This window comes from Megalobrama amblycephala, linkage group LG7 (genome assembly GCF_018812025.1).
Source record: "Megalobrama amblycephala isolate DHTTF-2021 linkage group LG7, ASM1881202v1, whole genome shotgun sequence".
Lineage (NCBI taxonomy): Eukaryota > Metazoa > Chordata > Actinopteri > Cypriniformes > Xenocyprididae > Megalobrama > Megalobrama amblycephala.
The window spans coordinates 57,649,126-57,676,424 of NC_063050.1; the positions used below are offsets into that span (position 1 = coordinate 57,649,126).

At 39.4% G+C, this 27,299-nt stretch overlaps 1 protein-coding gene across 2 annotated transcripts; it reads left to right on the top strand.

Moving 5' to 3' along the window:
• Window positions 1–3,277: 3,277 nt before the first annotated feature.
• LOC125273052 (ubiquitin carboxyl-terminal hydrolase 12-like) lies at window positions 3,278–24,049 on the top strand. 2 transcript variants are annotated; one of them, XM_048198312.1, is made up of 13 exons: window positions 3,278–3,381; window positions 13,101–13,193; window positions 20,183–20,282; window positions 20,372–20,502; window positions 20,609–20,679; window positions 20,798–20,917; window positions 21,006–21,101; window positions 21,354–21,482; window positions 21,642–21,770; window positions 21,860–21,882; window positions 21,973–22,007; window positions 23,407–23,496; window positions 23,643–24,049. In XM_048198312.1, exons 1-13 carry the CDS (start codon window positions 3,345–3,347, stop codon window positions 23,906–23,908), a joined length of 1,320 nt encoding a protein of 439 aa, XP_048054269.1. In that variant the 5' UTR covers window positions 3,278–3,344; the 3' UTR covers window positions 23,909–24,049. The 2 variants fall into 2 exon arrangements, with proteins under 2 accessions (XP_048054269.1, XP_048054270.1); XM_048198313.1 differs by lacking the exon at window positions 3,278–3,381 and adding an exon at window positions 4,949–5,075.
• Window positions 24,050–27,299: the final 3,250 nt, after the last annotated feature.

The window sequence follows — 27,299 nt, forward strand, 5'->3', positions numbered from 1 at the left end:
AAAAACTTCCTCACGAAAAAACCTTGAATACTCTCTAACACTTGACGGGTGCTCCATTAAATCTTCGTCCTCAGTTAGGAACCTGGGTGTGCTCTTTGATACCAATCTTTCATTTGAAAGTCATGTTTCTAGTATCTGTAAAACCGCCTTCTTCCATCTAAAAAATATATCTAAATTACGACATATGCTCTCAATGACAAATGCGGAACAGTTGGTTCATGCATTCATGACCTCAAGACTAGATTACTGTAACTCTCTACTGGGTGGTTGTTCTGCTCGGCTTTTAAACAGACTACAGTTGGTCCAAAATGCGGCAGCTAGAGTTCTTACTAGAACCAGAAAGTATGACCATATTAGCCCAGTTCTGTCAACATTACATTGGCTCCCTATTAAACATCGTATAGATTTTAAAATCTTGCTACTTACTTATAAAGCTCTAAATGGTTTAGCTCCCCAATATCTAAGCGAGCTCTTGGTGCATTATAGTCCTTCACGTCTATTGCGATCTCAGAATTCAGGCCAGTTGATAATACCCAGAATATCAAAATCAACTGAAGGCGGCAGATCCTTTTCCTATTTAGCACCTAAACTCTGGAACAATCTTCCTAGCATTGTTCGGGAAGCAGACACACTCTGTCAGTTTAAATCTAGACTAAAACACATCTCTTTGCTCTTGCATACACATAATACATTATGAATACATTAACATTTTTCAAATCCGTTAAAGGATTGTTACGCTGCAATAATTAGGTCGGCCGGAACCAAGAACATTTCCTATAACACTAGATATACCTGTACATCAGAATAAGAATGGCATCTACGCTAATATCAGTCTCTCTGCTTATCCTGAGGTTTGCCGGGTGCTGGATCCAGGCCGTATCCAGATCAGATGGAGAACCTGTGTCTGGACCTGACTACAACGTAGCCCAGGAGACAATGGGCCTACAGATCCAGTTCTGGCTGCATCTATAATTCAGATTTTTAAATCTCCGTATCCGCTTACATATATTTATATATAATCTATTTTTAATCTCTATAATAAAAATGTATAATTCAGATTTTGATCTCCATATCCATTTACATATATTATATATATCTTCCAAGGGGTTTTTTCCCTCCTAGGACTTTTTTCCCAGTGTAGCACGCTGGGTTTTTCTCCTAGGGGTTTTTTTCCACCCCTGGGAGTCAGCCGACATTGGCTTAATGTAGCACCATCTTGTATATGTTACATATTACCACGCTTGCTTGTACAGCTTATTTTTAACCACTTCTCTTTTTTTCTGTGCTTCTAATATGTAAAGCTGCTTTGAAACAATTACCAATTGTAAAAAGCGCTATATAAATAAATTTGACTTGACTTGACTTTGTGAATTGTGGGGTCATTCCATAGGCGTAATGGTTTGTATACTGTACAAACCGTATTTTCTCTCCCCCTACACTACCCCTAACCCTAAACCTACCCATCACAGGAAACTGTGCACACTTTTACTTTCTCACAAAAACTCATTCTGTATGATTTATAAACCTTTTGAAAAGTGGGGACATGCTGAATGTCCTCATATTTCACCTCTTTTTGTAATACCTATGTCATACCCATGTCATTATACACATTTGTGTCCTGATATGTCACAAAAACATGTACACATTCAGTGATGAAACACACACCCACACATGCTCAGTGATGAAAAATCTTCAAACACATCAAACAGATTAAACCAAATGAAGTTACTGTTTGTTCTCCAGTTGATGGCAGCGCTCTTACATTAAACCATGGCACACTGTCCATGTTATCTCTATGAATGAAAATGAGAAATGTGGCTCTTTTTTAAAGTGAAAGTTTAAAGTAGTTTTTTATAAAAATCTATTTAAAAAAAAAAATATATATATATATATATGTAACGGTGTTTAAAAATAATGTTAGTTAAATTCAGCGTAAATTGGGAAACTCGCCATTGGCTGTGACGTCACTCGCGTGAGCTCTATAATCAGAATCTCATAGCTCGTCCTGCTGGTAAGTCTCATAAATGATTGCTCTGTCTTAATAATTACATTTGGATCATTTTCAGGCCCAAGTTTGAATTATAAACCTCACAAAAATTTACTTGTTTTGTCTGTCAACTCCTGGTTGTGTAATCGAGTCAAATATGTATTATTTGTGACTATATGATGAAGAGTGTGTTAATTGGCCTGAATGTAATCTTCAAACTACTGTTTATTTCATTTAAGACGTTGTATGCGACATCGATGTGCTATATGCTGTTTGCTGATAAGCCATTTGGTCCTGTTTTCCCAGTCTTCTTGTCGCAGATACAGTAAAGTAACCCTGAGTGACCATCCACCTGATCTCCATGTGAATTTATTCCATCTACAAACACACACAGTCACACACACACACACACACACACACACACACACATATATATATATATATATATATATATATATATATATATATATATATATATATATATCCCAACAACAACAAAAACATTATGATATAAAATCAAATTTTTTCATAAGTCCCAACATCCTGAGTGTACGAATATCCGCATAAGGGTTAAGAAATGCCTTACTGTTTTCCAAGAATATGCTTATAATAGTTTTTTTTTTTTTTAAATGTTGTGTTTCTATCAGTTTTTTTGTTTGTTTGTTTGTAAAGATGTGTTTTCCTTTTTAAATAAATTCAATTTGGTTTAAATTAATTCCATGACTTAGCATTTCCCAACTAACATTGCTCAGCTAGCAGTTTTGGTTTCTGTTTCCCAACTGAAATGTCAAGGGAAATTCCATTTCAAGCATAACATTTGTCATGTGAATAGGGCATTTGTTTAACTACCATTTAATGGAAACTACTGATGAATACTTTTGTTTCCTTGATAAACAAGATAATTCCAAAGACTTAAAGTTAAAAATCATCATTTGTGTTTTACTGAAGAAACAAAGTCACTACATCTTGGATGCGCTGGGGGTAAGCAGATAAACATCACATTTTCATTTCATCCAGCATAAGACTCGGTTTGCCCCCTGAATCCAGTATTGTTCGCATACAGGAAATCCTTTTTATGCACCCTGCAAGGATCACAAAATGACGTCACACTCTGTGCGTGTGTTTTAAAAAACACGTTTTAATAGCCCACATAAAGTGTTTATTATAAATAAATTACTACATGCTGAAAATGAATAAATGTAAATGAACAAATGTTTGCATTGCATTTACAATCCTGTGAAAACCACTTCCCTTTATAAGCAACGCGTTTTTGTGAAAGCGAAAGCTAAATTCGTGTTTTGAGCTCTTCACTGGTTTTCCCCTAAAACTCCATTTTTGCTTTCATTTATCTAACAAGATGTTTTGCACTGAGGACATGAAACGCGAGGTAAAAGGTAAGTACACCAGCTAACGGGAACTATTTCCATAACTGAAACTATTTATTGTTTTTCTAAGTTAAAGTTTCGAACTGTAGTTTCGATTTTCATGTTGGTGATCTGTTGAGAATGGTGAGTTACACGGTCAGATGGTCTGACTTTATTCAAATGCCTTAGGCTGCTTTTTATTAGGCTAGTCTATCTTTGTTTCTTTTTTGCTGTGTGAGGTACGTGTTGTTTTAGTGTTGTTCTTAGATTGTAGATAAACGAAGTATCTTTCTGCGGTGAACATCTTTGCATTCCATTTATATTAAGTTGTTTTATTTTGATAGAGCTGTCTGTGTGGGTGAATAGGGAAAGAAGAGCGGCAGAGCTTCACTCAGACGTGAATGAAGAGTACCGCGAAACTGGCAGGTGACCAGGGAGGGACGTTAATTATACTAGCTTTATGATATTTATGATCATATAGTATTTTATAGTATAGAAGTCGATGGGAGCCGCTAACGGCAGACAGCGCATTGAACGCACTCCAATACAGGGACACGAAAGTGGTGTATCTGTGAAGAGATACCTATAGGGAGTGTAAAGCACTGGATAAGGTCAGACTCTGTCTCTTCCGCATCTGACAGGGGAACCCCGCAATGAGTGATTCTGGCAATTAGGGCTTATTTATTTCTTTCCTGTTCATTCCATTTTTATGATTATGTATTTGTTTCCTTTCCATGTAAAGCACTTTGAATTACCATTGTGTATGAAATGTGCTATATAAATTAACTTGCCTTGAACATTTTCTTTGCCCGATAACAGTATACGGGTCAAGTCACTTATTTATATAACGCTTTTTACAATGCAGACTGTGTCAAAGCAGCTTTACATTGATAATTGGTATATAATTTTGGCTGCACAACAGCTCTTAAAGAAAATGGTGTCATTGTCCAGCTTAAGTTAATTCACTATTGATTCATTCCATTGTAAATATCAATAATTAGTTTATATTTCAGCACTGGAGTAAACAGTGATATCATCCAGCTCAGTTCAGTTCACATACAATAATGTCAATGCAGGCAGATCAAAACACTGTTAAAAGGCCATTCTATGGAAATGTCCACTTTTCTGTGGCAATATTTGTTTTTTAATTAATTATATAGAATTCCAGCACCACAGAAGTGCTCGTCCCACAGTCATGTAGCTACAGAAACAGGGTTTTCTACCATTTATAACACAATAATGTATACATAACTATCAAATATGATGTAAATAGCGCAAGCTTTGGTGAGAACTAAATATTTAATTTCTGGCTAATAGGGATGTGTAACAGCGACTGAGTACTCGACCGTGGTCCGTGACAGCGACGATCGATCATGTAAACGATGATCGAAAAGTATTTTTTCTTTTTTCTCCTGATTGGTTATAGCAGCACTTTGGGCGGCGCCCTGGGCTCCGCTTGTTTAGCTTTCCACATCGTGAGTCAATAAGACGTGAGAAGAGAGAGAATGGCCTCGAAGTCATGTAGTGATGTCTAGTTTCACTTTGACAAGATAGATGGAAATACAGTTCAATGCAAGCTGTGCAACGCCAAGCTTTTATCGTGTGCTGAAAATATCTTTTAAATTCTATTCATAATTAATTTATCAATAATCATCAATGATTTTCAATCTGTTTTTTCCAGTTTTCGGACACAGCCATGATTTCATGATTTCATCAACTCACTGGTATGGCTTACTTTATTGTCAGGAAACTTTAAAAAAAACTAGAATACAAATGGATTAAACTATTTAATTTAGTGAGTATACCATGATTGATAACATGTGGTTTGATACCTTGGAGCAGCCATTTTGTAAAATGATTTTTCATGAAAATTGTCACTGGTGTCACCTTCCTTATGGTCTCAGCAGTAAAGATCAGTAACACCAGTGACTCCTATTTATAGATAAACATTGTTCATAGCTATTCATTTAGTTCATTTGCATAAAATAGCACTAAGATTATGGGATTGTAACTTTTCTTTGTCATGTTAATCCTCCTTTGGTCAGGTATGGCTAAATTGAGGGTCAAGTCACTTTTATTTATATAGCTCTTTTTACAATGCAGACTGTGTCAAAGCAGTTTACACTGATAATTGGTATATAATTTTGGCTGCACAGCAGCTCTTAAGATGGATAATGACACTATTTTCTTTAAGTTAATTCAGTATTGATTCATTCTGTTCTAAGAAACAATAGTATTAATTTAGTTAAAGGTGCCCTCGAATGAAAAATTGAATTTATCTTGGCATAGTTAAATAACAAGAGTTCAGTACATGGAAATGACATACAGTGAGTCTCAAACTCCATTGTTTCCTCCTTCTTATATAAATCTCATTTGTTTAAAAGACCTCCGGAAAACCGAAACCGAAAATCTCAACATAACACCGACTGTTACGTAACAGTCGGGGTGTACGCCCCCAATATTTGCATATGCCAGCCCACGTTCCCAACATTATCATTATGAAAGGCATTAGACAAGGGCAGAACGTCTGGATGTGCATAGCTGAATCAACAAACTAGGTAAGCAAGCAAGAACAACAGCGAAAAATGGCAGATGGAGCAATAATAACTGACATGATCCATGATATCATGATATTTTTAGTGATATTTGTAAATTGTCTTTCTAAATGTTTCGTTAGCATATTGCTAATGTACTGTTAAATGTGGTTAAAGTTACCATCGTTTCTTACTGTATTCACAGAGACGAGAGCCGTCGCTATTTTCATTTTTAAACACTTGCAGTCTGTATAATGCATAAACACAACTTCATTCTTTATAAATCTCTCCAACAGTGTGTAATGTTAGCTTTAGCCACGCAGCACAGCCTCAAACTCATTCAGAATCAATGTAAACAATATAACAGTATACAATATACTCACATAATCCGACGCATGCATGCCGCAGGCATGACGAACACTTTGTAAAGATCCATTTTGAGGGTTATATTAGCTGTGTAAACTTTGTTAAGGCACTGTTTAAGGCAAGCGCGAGCTCTGTGGGCGGAGAGCACGGGATTTAAAGGGGCCACAGCATAAATCGGCGCGTTTATAATGATGCCCCAAAATAGGCAGTTAAAAAAATTAATAAAAAAAAATCTATGGGGTATTTTTATGGAATTACATTTCTGCCACAATTCCACGCGCGCAAGATCATATTTTGAGCGCGCAAAAGGGCATTTCGCACGCGCGTGAACTGAGTTTTGCGGAGAAATGTTCGTCTCGCAAATAAAAAAGTATTTTGAGCGAACGAAAATCAATTTTGCATTTAAAAGAAGTTCATTTGGATGTGTGCAGATGTTCTCTTTCGCGTGTGCAAAGTCTCACTTGCTTGCTCTCCTGATGTCCACGCTGAGCGCTCTCAATCGCTGATGGCTCGCGTGCTCAACACAACAGAGAGTTACAGTGTGCCACAATTCCGGCCAATCAGAGATGAGGCTGCTAAATTCTGATTGGCTGGCTTGACAACCAATCACAAGACTCCCTGCTTTACCGACAGAGGAAGAGCCGTTTGTTCAATGGCTTGAACACTATCAAAGTCCCTTTAGGACTATATAAAGTCTTTTATACTATTTATTTTCAAGTTCAAATGTCTACCACTCGAAGTAGATTATTATTATTATTATTATTATTATTATTATTATCAAAATCATGTCGTATTATTACATAATGGCATGTCCCAGTGTTTCCTACACAGTGTTTCCTGGTAAGTAACTTCTTACTGAACTGCAGTTTATATAATTAGATGGACAGACTTTTGCCCTTTTAATTAGTTAAGTGTGTAAGCAAGGTACAAAACTTGCCTTTGGATATTTAAAAATAAAAAATGCAATGTAATAACAGTAAAGTAATTATCAAAATACTTCACGCTATTTAGGAAGGATAGTATGCACACTGGGATGCAGGCTTGTTCTCCCTCACTGCAAATAAATAAATAAATAAAATAAAAATATAGGTAACAATGACATATGCAAATATAACAGTAAGTTTGTGGGTCACACACCCAAGATTTATACTGTTATATTTGCATATATCATTGTTACCCACATAATTAGATTTTTTTTGCACAGGGAGAACAAGCCTGCATTCCAATGTGCATACTACCCATCCTAAATAAATATAAATAATATAAGTATTTTGATAAATACTTTACCATTATTACATTGCATTTTTGCATTTATTTGATGTTTTATTTTAAAATATAATATTAACTAATTAAAAGGGCAAAAGTCTGTTTAACTTCATTTCTTAAAGCATGTAACATTAGAGACCCCAGCTCAGTCACTTTTAAATTCCACTAATGCCTGCAGTTATGTAACTAACTTACCAGCTAATGGACTATATGCATGGTTACTTCCTGGTTGTGATTAAGACAGCTCAGGCATTTCCGGTGAACTGTTAGCTGTTCATTCTGCAGTCGCTGTACATCGACATAAAACCATCAGTGGTAGACATTTTAATATTGTATTCATATTTTAATCACATTTACCTAATTTTATTGTTTTATTGATTGCAATAAAGACTATTGGCATCGTTTAAAAATGACATGTCTGTAATTAGACAGGCACACACTTTTTGAACATTACTTGTTCATTCTTCTGAGATTGTCCCCACTGTAAAACCAAACATTTCAAAATGTAGAAAATTTAACATTTGATAGAAAACTTATTTTAAAAATAAAAAACACAATTACCACTTTAACCAGCAGGTGGCGGCAAAGTAGCATTTATTTGCGCATATATTTCACTTTGTTTAGTTTTTTACTAAATATTAAACATTATAAAATAACTAGATTTAAAAATACATTGTCAGTGTGAAGTATGAAATACTCACAAAATTTTATGAAAAACAATAACTTTTCTTGTGAATGAATGACACAGAAATCGAGCGCCGCTCTCTTTATAATCACAGCAGCTGTCAGTCAGTGCAGCACAAGATAAATGATTTCAGCACACTTGAGAAAACACACATTTTATTCAATTAATCTAACTAAAGTGCACAATAAATATTTAATTTTTTACGCTTTTTTTCACACGAAAGTGTGAAAACTGATGGTCGAATTTATTTATTTATTTTTTATCATTTCTTACATTTGAATAACTAAATTAATGCTATGCCTGACTATTTAAGTGACTATATTCTGATTATAAACTAAGTATTAAACTATGATGCTCAATACACCAGCACATGACTCTCACCGGAAGTTTTCGAGCTATATTATTGCGGATGTTCTAAAGAACGCTTCGTTGCATAGGGACAGGCCATTATGTAATAATACAATATGATTTTTGATTAAAAAAATAATATACTTTGAGTGGTAGACATTGAATTTGAAAATAAATAGTATCAAAGACTTTATATAGTCCTAAAGGGACTTTGATAGTGTTCAAGCCATTGAACAAACGCCTCTTCCTCTGTCGCTAAAGCAGGGAGTCTTGTGATTGATTGTCAAGTCAGCCAATCAGAATTTAGCAGCCTCATCTCTGATTGGCCGGAATTGTGGCACATGGTAACGCTCTGTTGTGTTGAGCACGCGAGCCATCAGCGATTGAGAGCGTTCAGCGTGGATATCAGGAGAGCAAACAAGTGAAACGTTGCACATGCGAAAGAGAATATCTGCACACATCCAAATGAACTTCTTTTAAATGCAAAATTGATTTTCGTTTGCTCAAAATACTTTTTTATTTGCGAGACGAACATTTCTCCGCAAAACTCAGTTCACGCGCGTGCGAAATGCACTTTTGCGCGCTCAAAATATGATCTTGCGCGTGCGGAATTGTGGCAGAAATGTAATTCCATATATTTTAAGCTGAAACTTCACAGACACATTCAGGGGACACCTTAGACTTATATTACATCTTTTAAAAACATAATCTAGGGCACCTTTAATTTATCTATAGTATCTCAGAGAAGTGAGTACATCCCTCACATTTTTGTAAATATTTTATTATATCTTGTCATGTGACAACATTGAAGAAATGACACTTTGCTACAATGTAAAGTAGTCAGTGTACAGCTTGTATAACAGTGTAACTTTGCTGTCCCCTCAAAATAACTCAACACACAGACATTAATGTCTAAACCGCTGACCACAAAAGTGAGTACACCACTAAGTGAAAATGTCCAAATTAGGCCCAATTAGCCATTTTCTCTCCCCGGTTTCATGTGACTCGTTAGTGTTACAAGATCTCCGGTGTGAATGGGGAGCAGGTGTGTTAAATTTGGTGTTATCGTTCTCACTCTCTCATACTGGTCACTGGAAGTTCAACATGGCACCTCATGGCAAAGAACCCTCTGAGGATCTGAAAAAAGAATTGCTGCTCTACATAAAGATGGTGTAGGCCAGGGCTGGGCAAACTCGGTCCTGGAGGGCCGCCGTCCCTGCAGAGTTTTGCTCCAACCCTAATCAAACACACCTGAACCAGCTAATCAAGGTCTTCAGGATTACACACAGGTGAGTTTTATCATGGTTGCAGCTAAACTCTGCAGGACAGTGGCCCTCCAGGACCGAGTTTGCCCAGCCCTGGTGTAGGCTATAAGAAGATTGCCAAGACCCTGAAACTGAGCTGCAGCACGGTGGCCAAGACCATACAGCGGTTTAACAGGACAGGTTCCACTCAGAACAGGCCTCGCCATGGTCGACCAAAGAAGTTGAGTGCACGTGCTCAGCGTCATATCCAGAGGCTGTGTTTGGGAAATAGATGTATGAGTGCTGCCAGCATTGCTGCAGTGGTTGAAGGGGTCGGGGTCAGCCTGTCAGTGCTCAGACCATACGCCGCACACTGCATCAAATCTGTCTGCATGGCTGTCGTCCCAGAAGGAAGCCTCTTCTAAAGATGATGCACAAGAAAGACCGCAAACAGTTTACTGAAGACAAGCAGACTAAGGACATGGATTACTGAATGGAATCAACCTGTGAAGCTCTGGTGAACTCCATGCCCAAGACTGATTGGGATCACAACAGTCAAAGTATTTATTCCAGTTCCATCTTGTATTCATCATTGTCACTGGCTGTCATGTCTATGAGGCCTTCACAGGATATTATCTAGTTGAATAATTAATCTCTACTGTGTAATGAATTTACAGGTATTTAATCAATTAGCTCAAATCATGGGTGAAATATAATAAATCATAACACGTTATGACTAATAAATATAGATTGCCCAAAGAGGGAATTATGCACATATATTGTGAATTGATTACAATGGATTGTAATTAATTACATATATGATTAGTTCTAGTTTAATAGTTGCTTAGAAAAACTATCCTAGTTTGTCCACCAAACAATTAGTTTTCTCACAGACTATTATGAAAGAAATTTTATTCTCTGGCCACAAGAATAAATTCCTATTATAGCATCAAAGCGTAAAGCAGTGTTGCAGAAACAAAACATAGAAGTGACTTGGTTTTCTGAATGAGCAGCAGAACAATCAAACATGAATATAATGTATTTAATATGTAAAACTACGAATACAGAGGTTATACATCTAAACATGCACAGAGGATATACATATATACAAAAGCAAAACTAAAGACGAGAAAAGAGAGAAGACAAGTAGCAAAACTTACTAACAGTCCTTAGAGCCAGCAAAGAATCAGTCTCACTTTGTTAGGTCGTATGACTTATCGCATCTAAGATAGAGAGAAGCAGTACTTGCGTGAGTTTGCGTGCAGAGTTTCAAAAGATACAGGTGACGTTCAGTGCGGCTGTAGCAGTTTGTTGGCTTCTTCCATTTCTGCGGGAAGATCTGAACTGAGGACTTGAAAGTTTGTTTCACGGGAGATGGTCCTCCAGAAGAAGATGAGTGTGTGATGGAAGTGCAGTCGCGGAGACGTCCGGGCGAGATGTGCACGAGATTGCGAGGGACAGTTGAGAGACAATCAAGAGACAAAGGAAAAATGCGTGTGGTTGTCTTTTATGGAAAAATAAGCCAACATGCCTCCTTGGATGAAACAACCAATGATAAGGGTGCAATCTAGGCAGGCAAACTTTTTCTTTGTCTCCATTGATGGCCACATTTGCATGAATTATGAAGTGTCAGATCGGAGTGTATTTTCTCCGAAGTACCATTAAAAATAGAACAATGCATTTTACAGTAATGTGACATACATTGTCGAATAAGGCATAAAGAGAGCTTTATAAAGAAACCAAACTTGTCAGGTGGCTAAAACATAAAAGGGAAGATACAGTTTATACTCGAACTTTATCATTTAGAATGAAACTAACACAACTACAGTCATAGCTAAGCTTATACACTAGGGATACATACATGCAACTTGAAAGACAACGACAGTGCCTACAGAGGAGGTAGGCATGGAGCCACCGCCTCACCCACGTAAGAGGAGGAAAAGGGCTTCCTCCGTCTCTTGAGGCCCGGAGGCCTTCCCAGTGCCCGTGGTAGGTCCGGAGACCACCCCAGAGGCTGTTCTTCCGCTTCCCAAGCGCCTTGCCCTGCCGGCACCATCCAAGCGCCTTGCCCTGCCGGCACCACCCAGGCCGTCTGCCCTGCTGCAGCCACCCAAGCGCCTTGCCCTGTTGCCGCCGCCCAGGCCGTCTACCCTGCTGAAGCCCACCTGGTCAGTTCCTCCGGCGCTGCCTTGGCACTCAGCCAGGACTCCGACCTTCGTGGAGCCCCCGTGGTCTGTTCCTCCGGCTCTGGACCTGGCCCGCCGTCCCTCCCCCTGGTCCTCCGTCCCTCCCCCTGGTCCTCCTCCGGTCCACCTCCCTCCTGAGAGTTTTGTTTTGTGTTTGGTCAGGTGGAGTGTCTGGTAGCCGCTCTGTAGGGAGGGGGTACTGTCATGATCACCAGTTGGAGTGCCCTATTTAGCCACCAGAGGCCACTCCAACATGGACTATTGTTCACCACACTTGGACTTCAATTCCCATAACCCACTTCCCGGACTCATGATCCCTTCTTTGCACCCAGCTGTTTTGTGTTTGATCATTAGTGTCTGTCTATTTATACCTGGTTTGTTTCTGCTTTTGTTATTGTGGTTTCATTTAATGTCACCGGCTTCTGTTTGTGTTTTTCTTTGTTTTGTATGGACTGATCTTTGGATTTTGACCCTTGCCTGTTTGGATTAAGTTTTTGGATTACCCCATTAAAGCTGCATATGGATCTTATCATCTTGTCTCTGTGCCTGACGTGACAGACGGGTACACTTTGGCACAGTCATATTTTGTACATATAATCTTCATGCGTGTTTGTGTGTGTTTGTTTGTGTGTGTGTGTGTGTGTGTGTGTGTCTGTGTGTGTGGTGTGTTTGTGTGTGTGGTGTGTATTGGGGTTTGGCATGCGACCGCATGGTCCTTAACCCACATGGGGTGATTCTTTTGAAGTCCCCGGTGCTGGGGACTGGGGTTCTCTGTTTAACCTCAGCGGGTCTACAAAGATGACAAAAGTCACAGTCTCTCCTAGGCCGTCCGGAGCTGATTCGTGATTTACATGCACAGTTCAGGAGGCTAAAATCATTCTGTAAATTATTAAGTAACAGACATTACAACTGACACTTCAGGGCTGCGTTGTCATTGTGTCTAGGAACAGGTCCTCAGTCTCACCTGGATTCTTGTCCTGCATCTTCTATGTAAACTTGATTGTTACAAAACAGTGTATACATATTATATTCAGTTTATAATAATTTATGTAAATGTGGTACAGAAAGGTTAAGTTTAAACTGAAGTGCAACATGAATGACAAGCTGTATCTCTCTGCAGGTAATTCAACTGAAGTAAATCAGGCGACAGAGGATATTGAGAGGATGAATATAATGGATCCAAAGGAGAGAAGACAAACAAACCAAGATCGTTGTGAGTTCAGATACTTGTCCAGTTTCTTAAAACATCAAAGAAATGTAAAAAAATATTATTAAATAATTAAAAAATAAAATTAAAACCTTTTAAATAGTGAAAGGCATTGCATAATTATAGGGTAAACATACCTATTAGGCTCACCAAAGTCTACATTGAGACATTTTTAGTGCACAAGATATTTTTATTAATTTGTTATTAATAATTCTTGTTTATTTTAAACAACCTTTTTAAAGAATTGAAAAATGTTTTATTTGAAGGTATTACTTTAAACTTAAAAATAGAGAATTCACAACAGACGCCTTTCGCTGTTCAAAACAAATATGGCTGGGCAACAAACTCCTCTTCTCTTGTACTGAAATCCTCTGACATTTCTCTTTAACCACTTAAGCCTGAAGTGTCCCGCCGGCAGACACATCCCCCTGCAAAAAAGATCATAATCAAATTACTAAGCAACCACTGGCAAGATTCTTAACGAGTGCTAAGTTATCACTCCAAAACGAGTGTACTGCCCGCGAGTGCCACCTAGCTATAAAAAAAATTAATAATCATATTTTTCAAAACTCCTTCCTTGATCATCACAAAATAGGTGTCATTTGAAAGCTTAAGGCTGATTTATACTTCTGCGTCAGACCTACGCTGGAGCCTCTGCGCTGTAGGCTATGCGTCTGTTTTCATTTATACTTCTGCGTCATTGTCAGCATCGACATGCATGCTGACCACTAGGAGGCAGTGTTTGAAAACGCTCGCTCTTCTCCTATTGCGCTGCGCCAGTTTTTTAATCCGAGGGAGGGGTTCTAGCAGACCAATCACAGCGCTTGCGGTCCGCGTAGGACTGACGTGTTGTTACATTTTTGAAGAGGTGCACGTCAGGCTATGTCATAGGCTACATGTGGTACAAACAGCCTACGCCGTAGCTACAGCGTACACTCAATGCAGAAGTATAAATCAGCCTTTAGACTCTAGAATTTACAATGAATGTAGCCAATTTGATTAACTCCTAAATAATGCTAAATAACTCAAAGTTATTTGCTGAAAAAAAAAATCATAATTTATTAAATATTTTTTTTACTACTCCAATGTGTCAAAAGCATCATACAGCTCAGATAATCGTGTGTTATATGTCATTTGAAAGATCTCATGGAGTAAAATACAACAAGCATAATTGTTTTGGGCTAAACTTGAGCGAGTTTTTGTACGCGAAACCCCGCAAGACCCATATGTAAATAATAACCCGAAGCAGCATTAATGTCACGTTTTGGCTCGTAACATCATGAAACATGCTCCCTCCGATTGTGGAAATTTGGACATCATTATTTACAGCAAATTCTCACATTTAAAATGAGTCCAGCATGAGAATGTCCAAATTTAAATTTTAAAAGTTTCCTTTCAAACGATAACAACCAAACAATAGGTTAGGTTTCCCCATTGGTCTGCAAGATGGCGCCAGCATGTTGCACGGCGAGTCGTCTCTCTCAGTTTATGTTGCCTGTTGTTTGTCCCCTCGGTCTGTTGCCTTGTTTGCTGTTACACCAAGTTACTGCAGTTCTTATTTATGATCGACAAACTCTACTGGACATACACGACTCAATGGCGAATTTATGGGTGAAGGGAGGTTTTTTGATCTTCCTCCTAAGTTGCTGTTGCGGATGGATGTCTGCTGCCTACCAGACTGTGTTTTTAATAAAAAGAAGAGTTATAAAAAGCAAGGCAAGTGTGGAGGAGTGGCAGTTTGACTAAGGATGAGCTCTGGTAATACCCTGAAGTCCAAAGGTTTGTGGATTACGGAGTCTCCTAGTTTCAATGCGCGACCTTCCCTTCGGCGTATTATTCATCCTAGGGAGTCATGGCTTGTTCCGGTTTTCCTGAACCCGCCGAGTCCTCTCGCCAGTTGGGAATCGAGGAAACCACGCACCGTCTGGAGAGGAGTAAATGTTTGTAACCTGAGAACCGTGAATCGCCTTTCACTATCAAAGACTAGATCGTTTGATCAGACGATGCAAAGCCGGCCTTCAGAATTGGTGACGGTAAAGATAGATCAACATACGATGATTAATTAACAAAACTTTCATAATCAATGAATTTTTCGTATCTCATGAATTAGTCTTTATTTTTATGATGGAGACTTGGCTTAATATTGGAGAACTAGACCCACTTATTGAAACATCTCCTTGTGACTGTAACTTTCTTAGCTCACCGAGGACTGTGGGCAGGGGGCTGTAGCCACAATTTTTAAGAAGCAATTTAATTGCCGTATTTTACCTGTTGAGTGCTTCACTAGCTTTGAGGTGCAGTTGTGGTGGATGGACTTGATGTACCCTATTTTTTGTGAACTTATTTATAGATCCCCTAACTATAATAAGCTTTCTTGAAGGAATTCTCTTATTTTTTTTAGCTACAGTTGTTCCTAATGCTGACAGTCTCTTGATTCTTGGTGATTTTAATATTCATGTGTGTTGCCCTGATAAGCCATTAGTGTCCAAATTTTTACAAATCATTGATTATTTTAACCTTTCTCAATCTGTGTTAGACGCTACACATGAAAAAGGCCATACGCTCGATTTGATATTGTCCTTTGGATTTCCATTACAAATTGTTCAGATTGAAGATTTCTGCGTCTCTGACCACAAGCCAATACTTTTAAATACTGTTTTATCTCATCCTGTGAAACAATCTTCTCCTAGTTACTATATCCCGCTCTCTTAACTCAGATGCACCCATACGATTCTCCGATGCCTTTGCCTCTTCTCAATTTGCTATTTCTTTTGAATTATTTTCTTCTGATATGGGCCTTGAAGAGTTAACCTCCTATTTTAACTCCACCTGTGTTAATATTTTGGATTCTATTGCTCCTTCCAAATTGAAATACCCAAAATTGAGAAACCAGCCTTAGTTAAACAGTGAAACTAAAGCATTAAGACAAAAATGCAGGCAGAGAGAAAATGGAAACAAAATAAATTGCAAGTATTTTATGAAATCTGGAGAGACTGTTTGAAGTCTTATCAACAATCCATTAAGATTGCTAGATCTTCATATTTTTCCAATCTGATTTCTAGCAATGCTGGTAGACCTAAAATTTTATTTAGTACTATTAACAAGGTTCTAAATCCTGCTACTACCACATTTCCTGAGGCATCTCATGATTTTTTAGAGTTTTTTTTATTACAAAGATTCAAAATATTCGGTCTAACATTTCAAATTCTGGAAATGCATCTTTTTCTGATCACTGTAATGTAGCTACTTTAACTAGCTTTGAGCCTGTGTCTCTATCTTATTTAATAGATATTATTTACCATATGAAACTGGCATCTTGTTCTTTAGATCCTATTCCCTCATTTTTTATAGTGAAAGTTATAGGGAAAGCTGTCTTTTCTTTGGATAATGGTGACAAGGGGATCTGCCAATATCCCTTTGTTAAGTCCAGTGTCGAATAAAATCGAGCCGTACCGAGCCTGTCAAGCAATTCGTCCACCCGTGGCATTGGATACGCGTCGAATTTCGACACTGCGTTCACCTTGCGGTAATCCACAAAGAACCGCACTGAGCGGTCTGTTTTGGGAACCAAAACTATCGGGCTCGCCCAGTTATTGCTGGATACTTCTATTACTCCCATTTCAAGCATTGCCCCTAATTCTGCCTGAACTACCTTTTTCTTGTGTTCAGGCAATCTATATGGCCTGCTGCGAACCACCACGCCCGGCTCTGTCTCGATATGGTGCTGAATGAGGTCCGTACGGCCCGGTAGGGGAGAAAACACGTCAGCAAACTCTGCTTGTAATTTAGTCAAATCAGTGAGCTGGGAGGGTGAGAGGTGATCTCCCCCCGGGACCAGAGCAAGGGATTGTTTTTTGACATTCGCCTCTGGCCCAAGACGATCCTCTCCGCTAATCACCGTTGCCAACATCATGGTTCTGCCTTATTCCATTTTTTAAGGAGATTGAGGTGGTAAATTTGACGTGCTCCTCTCCTATCAGAACGTATCACCTCATAATCGAGCTCGCCAACTTGCCGTGTAACCTCAAATGGTCCATGCCACTTTGCAAGTAATTTTGAACTTGAAGTGGGGAGCAATACAAGCACTTTATCTCCCGGTGAAAATTTGCATAAATTAGTCCCCCCTGTCATACAGTTGGCTCTGTTTGTGCTGGGCTTGTAACAAATTCTCCATGGACAGCCGCCCTAAAGTGTGGATTTTTGTTCTCAAGTCCAGCACATACTGAATTTCATTTTTGGCCTGAGATGGTCCGTCCTCCCAAGTCTCTCTTAGGACGTCCAGTACCCCGTGGGGGTGGCATCCGAAGAGAAGCTTGAAGGGGGAAAACCCCCGTGGAGGCACTGGTTTGCACTGGCTCCTCATTGAGTATAGAATCCAATTCAAGGTATTATTGTTTGTCTATAAGTCCCTGAATGGCTTGGCTCCAAACTACTTATCAGATCTTTTGTCTTACCATCAGACCAGTAGGTTTTTAAGGTCACCCAAAACACTTTTAAAGCTTCAGGGGGTTCATGCATTTTCGGTGGCTGCACCCCAGTTGTGGAATAACTTGCCTTTTAGCTTGAGATCAGCCACTTCTGTACTGGTTTTTAAATCTCTACTTAAGACACATCTTTTTGAAGAGGCTTATGGACTCGAGTAACCACTGTATTCAGTGTGTTTTTAGTGTTGTATACTCTTCGTGATTGTTTTATTTTATTGATAATAGCATACATTTATTTCTCTGTGCAGCACTTTGGTCGACTCTGTTGTTATTTAATGTGCTATATAAATAAATTAAACTGAAACTGAACCTTTTGACTCTCTTGAAATTTGGAGTTACAAGTCTTTACTTTTTTGTGTCACTCAGAAAACAAAACTCTGAAAATGCCTTCAGGACTTAAAGGGTTAATCAGTGACTGATAACATAAGAAGCCTTGTGTATTGATTTGAAGTAACTGATACTGCTACTACTGATATTATTAAAGGTGCCCTAGAATCAAAAATTGAATTTACCTCAGCATAGTTGAATAACAAGAGTTCAGTACATGGAAATGGCATACACTGAGTTTCAAACTCCATTGTTTCCTCCTTCTTATGTAAATCTCATTTGTTTAAAAGACCTCCGGAAAACAGACGAATCTCAACATAACACAGACTGTTACGTAACAGTCGGGATCATTAATATGTACATCCCCAATATTTGCATATGCCAGCCCATGTTCAAGGCATTTGACAAGCCAGTATTAACATCTGGATCTGTGCACAGCTGAATCAACAGACTTTATGCAGGTAAATGTAACCCACCTATAGGTAAATACACAACTCTAGGTTCGTAAGAGGTTCAGACATTGCAACACAAATGAATGGACAGATTCACTGTAACAGTTTCAATGTAACTTTAGTAAGAAAATGATATTGTACAAAGTCACAACAGAATGTAGCCGGCTTACAAATAAAAATGAAATAAAACCCCCTTTTTTAAACTAATGTTGGTGTGTGTGTTTATCAGTGTATGTGTATCATGCACGACCAGTGCACGATCAGTCTTTCAAAAATGATCAAAATCAAAAATGTCCTCCTATGTCTGTAAGACTCTTTGTTGGTAACAGTCCTACCACGTAATGTTCCTCACGGTTTGAAGTTCAAATTCACATAGACTCTAGAAGATCCGGTTTGGGTGACTCGCCATCTAAGGTTTCACATCCCTCACGATCAATGAACAGAATCCTCTCGTTACTAAAGACCCGACCTGAATTTACAAAACAGGTGACTGTAAAACATTTGTTTAAACATTAACATCAATTAGGCCTAATGACAATCATTTCTATGAAGATAACTTATATATGTTACATATATGAACTATATATGAACACTATATATGAAAACATCAATTAAATACTGATGCACTTCAATGAATTGGTCCGATAAAATAATCAAACAACATCATCTTAACTGAAAACATTGTACTATAGATCCCACAGTACAAAAGAATAAGAAATAAAACACTCAGAATGTGTATTATTTTCGATATACACTTGCAAAAACTAGAAAAAATAATTGCATCCTCATTTAGAACATCAGTCTGCATAAATGCATACTTAAATCCAAATATTACAAATAATGAGCATTCTAGAGCTTCATATAGAACAAGATGATATATATAAAAGAAACATTTCACTGAAATTAAAGTAATCGTTATGAATTTGAATGATTATGATGCAATAGCGCATGTTGCGCAGTAACATAGCACATGGTTTAGCCATGTGCTATGTTTAACCATGTAATAAAAGTTTTTTTTTCTTAAACATATTTTCATATTTTGTAACTGGGTTACATAAACAATCAAGAACAACAGCGAAAAATGGCAGATGGAGCAATAATAACTGACATGATCCATGATAACATGATATTTTTAGTGATATTTGTAAATTGTCTTTCTAATGTACTGTTAAATGTGGTTAAAGTTACCATCGTTTCTTACTGTATTCACGGATACAAGATCAGTCATTATTTACATTTTTAAACTCTTGCATTCTGTATAATTCATAAACACAACTTCATTCTTTATAAATCTCTCCAACAGTGTGTAATGTTAGCTTTAGCCACGGAGCATAGCCTCAAACTCATTCAGAATCAAATGTAAACATCCAAATAAATACTATACTCACATGATCCGAAGTATGCATGACGAACATCTTGTAAAGATCCATTTGAGGGTTATATTAGCTGTGTGAACTTTGTTTATGCACTGTATTATAGTCAAGAGCTCGGTGGGCAGTGAGTGCAAGATTTAAAGGGGCCGCAGCCTGAATCGGTGCATAGTTAATGATGCCCCAAAATAAGCAGTTAAAAAAATTAATAAAAAAAAAATCTGTGTGGTATTTTGAGCTGAAACTTCACAGACACATTCAGGGGACACCTTAGACTTATATTACATCTTGTGAAAGAACGTTCTTGGGCACCTTTCATGTTCTTGTTAACATTGTATTCAGCATCTGCTGCTTCTCCTCAGGTTCATACAGAGGTTTGAACAATCGAGGAGCAACCTCCTATTTGAATGCAACCTTACAGGTGCTCTTCATGACCAAATCATTCAGAGAGAGAGTGATGAGGTCAGTGCTGTTGTTGTTTTGATTGTTTGTTTGTTTTGTCTGAATTGATTCATTGTACTGAAATGAAAAACAGTTGTTTAATTTTGTAGAGTTCCCAGTGACCCAAATGAGAAGTTAGTGTCTGCATTAAAGGAAATATTCCAAGAGCTCAGCAATCAGGACAATGGTGCTCCGAGTGTCTCGACTCGTGGAATAATCACGTCTCTTGGTATACAGAACGGTAAGTTTAGGATGGGAATAATATAATATAATATAATATAATATTGAAACTGTACTGTGTTTGGTTTGTGTGTATGAAGTGTGTTGTATTTTCTCTTTAATTTCAGTATATGAGCAGCAGGATGCTGTGGAATATTTCCTAGATATCCTAGAGAAAGTAGGCCCTACTTTGGCCGAGGTAACCTATTTCTGTTCCTGTTCATTCAGTATGTTACAATGCAGAAAAACAGAACATTTGCTTGTTGATCTTCTACTAATAACTCACAGTGATTCTCTGATTAATTTAACTGAAACAGGTCTTTAGTGGAACTCTGAGAAACATCAGAATATGTTCAGAAAATCACAAGTCCCATGATGACAGCCCATTCAAGTCACTACAGATTCCTGTTAACCCCAGAGATGGACAGTTCAAACTTGTGAGGGAAAATTCAGTGACTTTCTGTATTCATGATTATATGTTAAAAGAGATGCAGATCATAATAAAATATTTTATTTTGATTTCAGGAAGATGGACTTGATAAATATTTTGAGTCTGCTATATTAGTTGAAGATGACCAGATGTACTGTGATGAATGTGACGAGAAAAGGGATACGACACTGGTAAAGTGGATTTTTGCTGCTGATGCATTTCTAACAAAGTTTGACATATCTTTAAAAGCCACATTTTTCCAAAGCTAGTACACTACTGAATAGCTACATTTTCAGTGGTACTCCATTTTCTCTGGGCATTAAAATAAATTTTATTTGCATGGCGCTATTCACGATACAAGTTGTTTCAAAGCAGCTTTACAGGTTTGCAATGAAGTTGTGCTTATAAATCCCAAAACTTAACTGTATTACTTTTCTGCATAGAGTTGTGAAATACACGAGTATCCAGAAATACTGCCTTTGCACCTTAAAAGGTTTGAGTATGTCAATAGAGTTTGTGGGTTTGTGAAAAATGATTGCCCCATGGATGTGCCGCTTCATTTACCTCTTCAGGTACGTATCCCCACTGATTACGCAATAAACCCTCTTATTGTATTTTGCTTTGATAGAATGAAGTTATATCAAGCTGTAAGGATCAGAGAATACAGTCAAATCTAATACATTTCAAAAAATATTAGTGACAATAGTAAACCCTGCTTTATGTTGTTTCAGGAGCATGAGTATTCGCTCTATGCTGTGATCAATCACACGGGTACCCGTTTTGGAGGTCACTACACTGCTGTCATCCGATCCTTTACAGATGACAAGTGGTACCGTTTTGATGACCGTTGTGTCACAGTGGTAATGTGGTATTATTTGATATTTAATGTTTAAATTACCACTGTGTTCTGTTGCTTAATATTCAACTGTGCTCTTGTGATTTTCTTCAGACTGATGAGAGTGAACTGAAAAGGTATGTGCCAGTTACATCAAATTATTCTTTGTTAATTTCTTACTCAAATTGAGAATGAAACTAATTATAGTTTTTAATCTTTTAATGTAGGTCTGGTGAAGCTTTATTGCTCTTGTACCAGAAAAGTGAGTAGATTCACAATTTTGCATTTAATGTGAGATTCTCTTGTGTTCTCGTGTTGGTGGCCTGAGAATGCAATCTTTGAAATATTGTTTTCGAAAACAAGTTTTGAAAACATGTTTCTTGTCTCGTCAAGAAAAAAAAAGGAGAAACATAAACGTGGAGGATTCCCTTCAGTCCTCTGCCCCAGAAATGTTATTTATTTATTTAAAATGTATTTAATTTAGTTAAGCAAAGAAAATGGAAGCAAACAATCTTCAGGAAAGGGTCTAGCCAAAAATATCACACACTGAAGTAACAGTTTTGTGTTGGTGTGAATCTTATGAAAGATTGTTTAACAGAATAAAAAAAGTAGTTCACAAAAGAATGACTTGGTTTATCAAGAAATCCGACTTGGAACTCCAACTTGGAAGTCTGGCAAGTCCAACTGGAAAGTCCGACTGGGAAGTCTGACTAGAAAGCCCCACAAGTATGTCTTGGAAGACAGACTGGGAACTCCAACTTGGAAGTCTGGCAAGTCTTTTGGTTATAAATCATCTACAATCATCCTCTTTCACAGAGCTGTAAATAAAATCATCATACAACAAACCCGGCGGTCGTTCGTCAGTCCTGCGCTCACTACAGCGGTCAGAAGTGTTTATGGTAATAGCAACAGGATTAATCGCAGCTGTGCTCACTCACTGAGCCTTCGAGGCCACGTTTAGGCAGCTGAGTTGTTCCCCGCTGCCCGGTCAGGGAATGACTCTGCAGGCAGTGTTTGCTCACAAAGGCACCTCACGAAACTGATTTCGGACGGACTTCTGAAGCAGCATAACGGTTTAAATGATCTACTACAGCAAAATAGCACAAGCTTTGATGATTTCTAATGGTGCGTTCACACCAAACATGAATGGAGCCTTAAGTGTTAGTGATTTACATGTTAAGTCAATGCAAAGATGTGAATAGACATCCTGCGGCGTGATTCACAGGAATGAGGCGGTGCGTATGATGTGACGCGAAATGAGCGTTTCAGGCTTTTGACATGCGTAACGCGAATCACGCGAGTTGAAAAATCTGAACTTTGGTGAATATTTACGCCGCATTAACCAATCAGGAGCTTGCTCTAGTAGTGACATGATTACAACGTAGCGAGCAGAAGGCAGAAATCCGAAACAACAATGGAGGACAAAATCATCTTCAAGGTCAGAGAAAAAGTGGAAGTACTCTGCGGTCCTGTCTTTCCTTGACCCCTTCGTCTACCAATGGGAGACAAGCGGGAATATGGAGAGAGGGAATGAGGAGAATCACAGAAGGACATATATGTTGTTGTTGTTTTATGATGAAAAGTCTAAATTAATTTCTTTCTGACTGGTGTAATGTGAAATGTGTGTAACGTTGTATTAATATTTAATATTGTCATGACAGAGCCCACTGGTTCTTTTGATGACAGTGAGCCTGGGTCCCCTCTGCCAGAACCTGCTGCTGGCCCTTCAACATCTGCAGCTGTACTCACAGGTGTGTACAGGCAATAATGACCATGTTTACATCCATATTATATTTACAGCAAGCACTCATTGCCTCACATAACACTGATGGTTTGTGAATGAGTTTAATCCTTTTCTGCCTTCTCATTGTACAAAATGTGTTATCATTTGATACAGCACCACCAGGAAGAAGAGCTCAGAGAAGGGTTAGGGAGCAGCCATCAGAGGTGGAGATGCAGCTCCTAGAAGCACTCCGGACCCATCCTTTAGCTCCAGCAGCACCTCCACGCTCAGAGGATGAGCTCTTCCTCTTGAGTCTTGTCCCTTCCCTGCAGAGGTTGCCGCCTCAGAAGAAAGAATTCGTCAAATTTCATATACACAAATTAATTTATGAAAGCAGCACAGTTGTGCTTAATTTGGAACAAGTGGAGCCTACAGAGTAGTTTTAAAAAACAGGCAGCAATCTCTGCAGGGAATGAACCAGAGTTTCTCTCCTTTCTCCACTCCTTCACTTTGGCCCTCACTCTTCCCTCTTCCAAGCAAGATCCTTTTTATTCCTGCATGTAGTTGTAAATGTTCTTTGTATAGCCTATGGTTTTTATATTTTTTATTTTGATTTGATATATTTTGTATAAATAAATGTTCTATACAATGACCAAAGATTTTGGTGTGTTTGTAATGAAGGGTCAACAGAGTGGGGATCCATTTGCAGCTTTATTAAACAACGTGCAATGCAGACAGGGCAAAGGCAGATGCATAAACATGGACAGGCAATGGTCGTGGCAGGCGGCAGACAAACAGAGTCGGGTCACAGACAGAGATCAGGGCAGGCGGCAAGCAAAAAAAGTCCAGTACACAGGCAAGGATCAGGGTAGGTGTCAGAGGTTCACAGGCAATAAACAATCCAAATGGCAACAGATAAACAGTCCACAAGAAAACGCTCAGAAATGATCACCAAGGCAAATCAAGACTTTGCGAAGTGTGTGTGCATGTGTGTCTTAAATAGTGTGAGTGTGATGCGTTGCAGGTGTGTGCGCAATCAGTCTGATGCAGACTGATTGCGGGTGATGGCTCCCTTCGGCGGCCCGGAGGAAGAGCTGCGGGAGCCATATTCGTGACGTGATCATCAAGGGTGGGGGGTTGCAGGCCTCGGCTCCCTCGGCTCCCTCAGACTCTACTCTCGGACCCCCGGAGGGTTTCAGCAGTGATACATGGAAAGTGGGAGAAACACGGTAATTAGCAGGTTAGTCTAAACAAAATGATACAGGTGTAATTTGTCTGATAATTTGAAAAGGCCCTACAAACCTGGGACTGAGTTTTCTGCATGAAAGTCTTAGACGCAAGTCCCTGGTGGACAGCCAGACCCATTGTCCCACGGTGTATTGGGGATTAGGGCGACGATGCCGGTTGGCCTGCATTTCCTGCCTTCTCACAGCGCGCTGCAGGTGATGGTGAGCCAGATCCCAAGTCTCCTCGCTTTGTTGCATCCACTCGGTTACAGATGGCTAGTTGGATGGTTCCCTGGACCAGGGGAAGAGTGGTGGTTGAAAACCCAGGACACATTGGAAGGGCATGACAGCAGTGGCAGGTTTTTGCAGAGAGTTTTGAGCATATTCAGCCCACAGCAGATAGCGGCTCCAGTCCGATTGGTTATGTTGACAATACGTGCATAAGAATCTGGCGAGTTCTTGGTTCATGCGTTCGGTTTGCCCCTTGGATTCGGGGTGGTACCCTAAAGTGAGACTGATGTTGATGTTTAGGTGTTTAAAGAAGGGTGCCCAAACCAAAGAGAGGTGAACTGTGGACCCCTGTCCGACACGATGTCCTCAGGCAGGCCATAAAAGCGAACACATAGTTACAGAGCAGTTCCGCTGTTTCAAACACTGTGGGTAGTTTGGGAAGTGGTATGAGTCGGCATGCTTTTGAGAAGCAATCAATGACTGCAAGTATGGTGGTTGATGGCGATATGAGACCAGAGATGTTGGGGAATGGGTAGAGGCTGTAACAGACCCGCCGGGGCTTGATGTGGTGTTTTGGAGGTTTGACAGGCTGAGCAATTATTAACAAATCGGGTGGTATCCACCAGCATGGACTCCCACCAGAATCGATTTTGCAGGAGATGTAGTGTGGCTGTGATACCCGGATGGCGTGAACTTGGAAAGTCGTGAACTTGGTGTAGTAACTTGTCCCGGAGATGTGCTGGTATGAATGTGCGAGCTGGTGGGCATGCTGGCGTAGGTACTGTTTGTTCGTTCGACTGCGTGATTTCAGTCATGACATCCCAGTTCTGGATCTGGGTGACGGAGAATGGGTGCTGTGGTGAACCGTTCTTTTAGTTCTTGGAATGCATGTACTGCCTTGGGTGACCAGGCGAGATGTGAGGATTGCTGTTTGGTCATGGACGTTAATGGGGCTGCAATACCACTGAAGTTTCGTATGAACTGCCTTTAGAAGTTGGCAAACCCCAGAAATCGCTGCAGTTCCTTCAGAGTGCGTGGTTGTGGCCACTCGAGCACCGCCTTTACCTTGCTGTCATCCATGGCTACTCCCTCTTGGCTGATGACATACCCCAGAAATGACATTGATGTGCGATGAAACTCACATTTTTCAGCTTTAGTATACAGTTTGTGCTGGATAAGTCATTGTAGTACTGCTCGGACATGTTGGACGTGTTCTTCGAAGGTCTTGGAATATATGAGGATGTCTTCTATGTAGACTATCACCAAGTGATTAAGCATATCCCGAAAAACGTAGTGAATGATTGGAAGACAGAAGGACTGTTGGATAGGCCGAATGGCATAACGGGGGTCTCATAGTCATCCATTCGTCACCCTCCCTGATTCGAATCAGGTTGTACGCACAGCGGAGGTCTAGCTTGGTAAAGTACTCGGCTTGTCTTAACTGTTCGAGGGCTGCAGGTACCAATGGCAAAGGAAACCGTAACTTAACTGTGATATCGTTCAATCCACGGTAATCGATACAGGGCCGCAGACTGCCGTCTTTCTTTTTAACAAAAAAGAAGCCTGATGCTTCTGGCAATGTGGAAGGCCAAATAAATCCTTTGGCCAGTTCCTCCTTGATGTATGTTTTCATGGCTGCTGACTCGGGTTGCGACAGGTGAAAGATTCTGCCCTTGGGAGGCGTGGTGCCATGTAGGAGATCGATGGCACAGTCACTGGGACGATGAGGAGGTAATTCAGTTGATTTGTTCTTACTAAAAGCAATCACCAAGTCAGCATATTTAGCAGGTATGTTGGGCTTTTTGTTCTCAGTCTTGTGTAGTGAGACGGTTTGAATAGAAAGGGGAGTTGAATGGGAATCTTAAGGCTTTATTTGAATGGGAATCTTGATGCAGTTAGAGGAATAGTCAGATTGGAGGTCACCGCTTTGGGATTGGAGGAACTGGGTCGTACTGGGCAGTTAATTTTGATGTGACTGGCCTGTCCACAGTATAAGCACAAGTGCAGTTGTCGTCTCCTTTCTCTCTCCTCTGGGAAAAGTGGAGTGTATCCGAGCTGCAAGGGTTCATGTGCGGGACTGACTGATGTGGACAAACGGACAGGACGCCGGGAACGGAGGAGATTATCAATGTGAATGGCTAGTTTGATTAATGCATTTAGTGAGCTTCCTTCATCATGGCATGCAAGCTTGGCTTGCAGCTCCAGAGATAGGCCCCTACGGAATAACAATTGCTGCTGTACTCACAGTTTCAATGTATCCTCGACCCAGTTCGTTTGGGCAGCCAGAGTGCGGAAGTTCAGCCCGTACTCCACTGCTGTGGATTTGCCTTGAGAGAGAGGAGTTGATCACCAGCGCTCTTGCCTCCCTTGGGAT

Bases quoted from the DNA above. Each gene is read 5' to 3' on its own strand.
- LOC125273052 (XM_048198312.1), top strand. From the start codon at position 3,345: ATGTTTTGCACTGAGGACATGAAACGCGAGGTAAAAG. The intron at 20,283-20,371 runs GTCAGTGCTGTT...TTAATTTTGTAG, and splicing joins TTCAGAGAGAGAGTGATGAG to AGTTCCCAGTGACCCAAATG. The intron at 22,008-23,406 runs GTGAGTAGATTC...TTGTCATGACAG, and splicing joins ATTGCTCTTGTACCAGAAAA to AGCCCACTGGTTCTTTTGAT.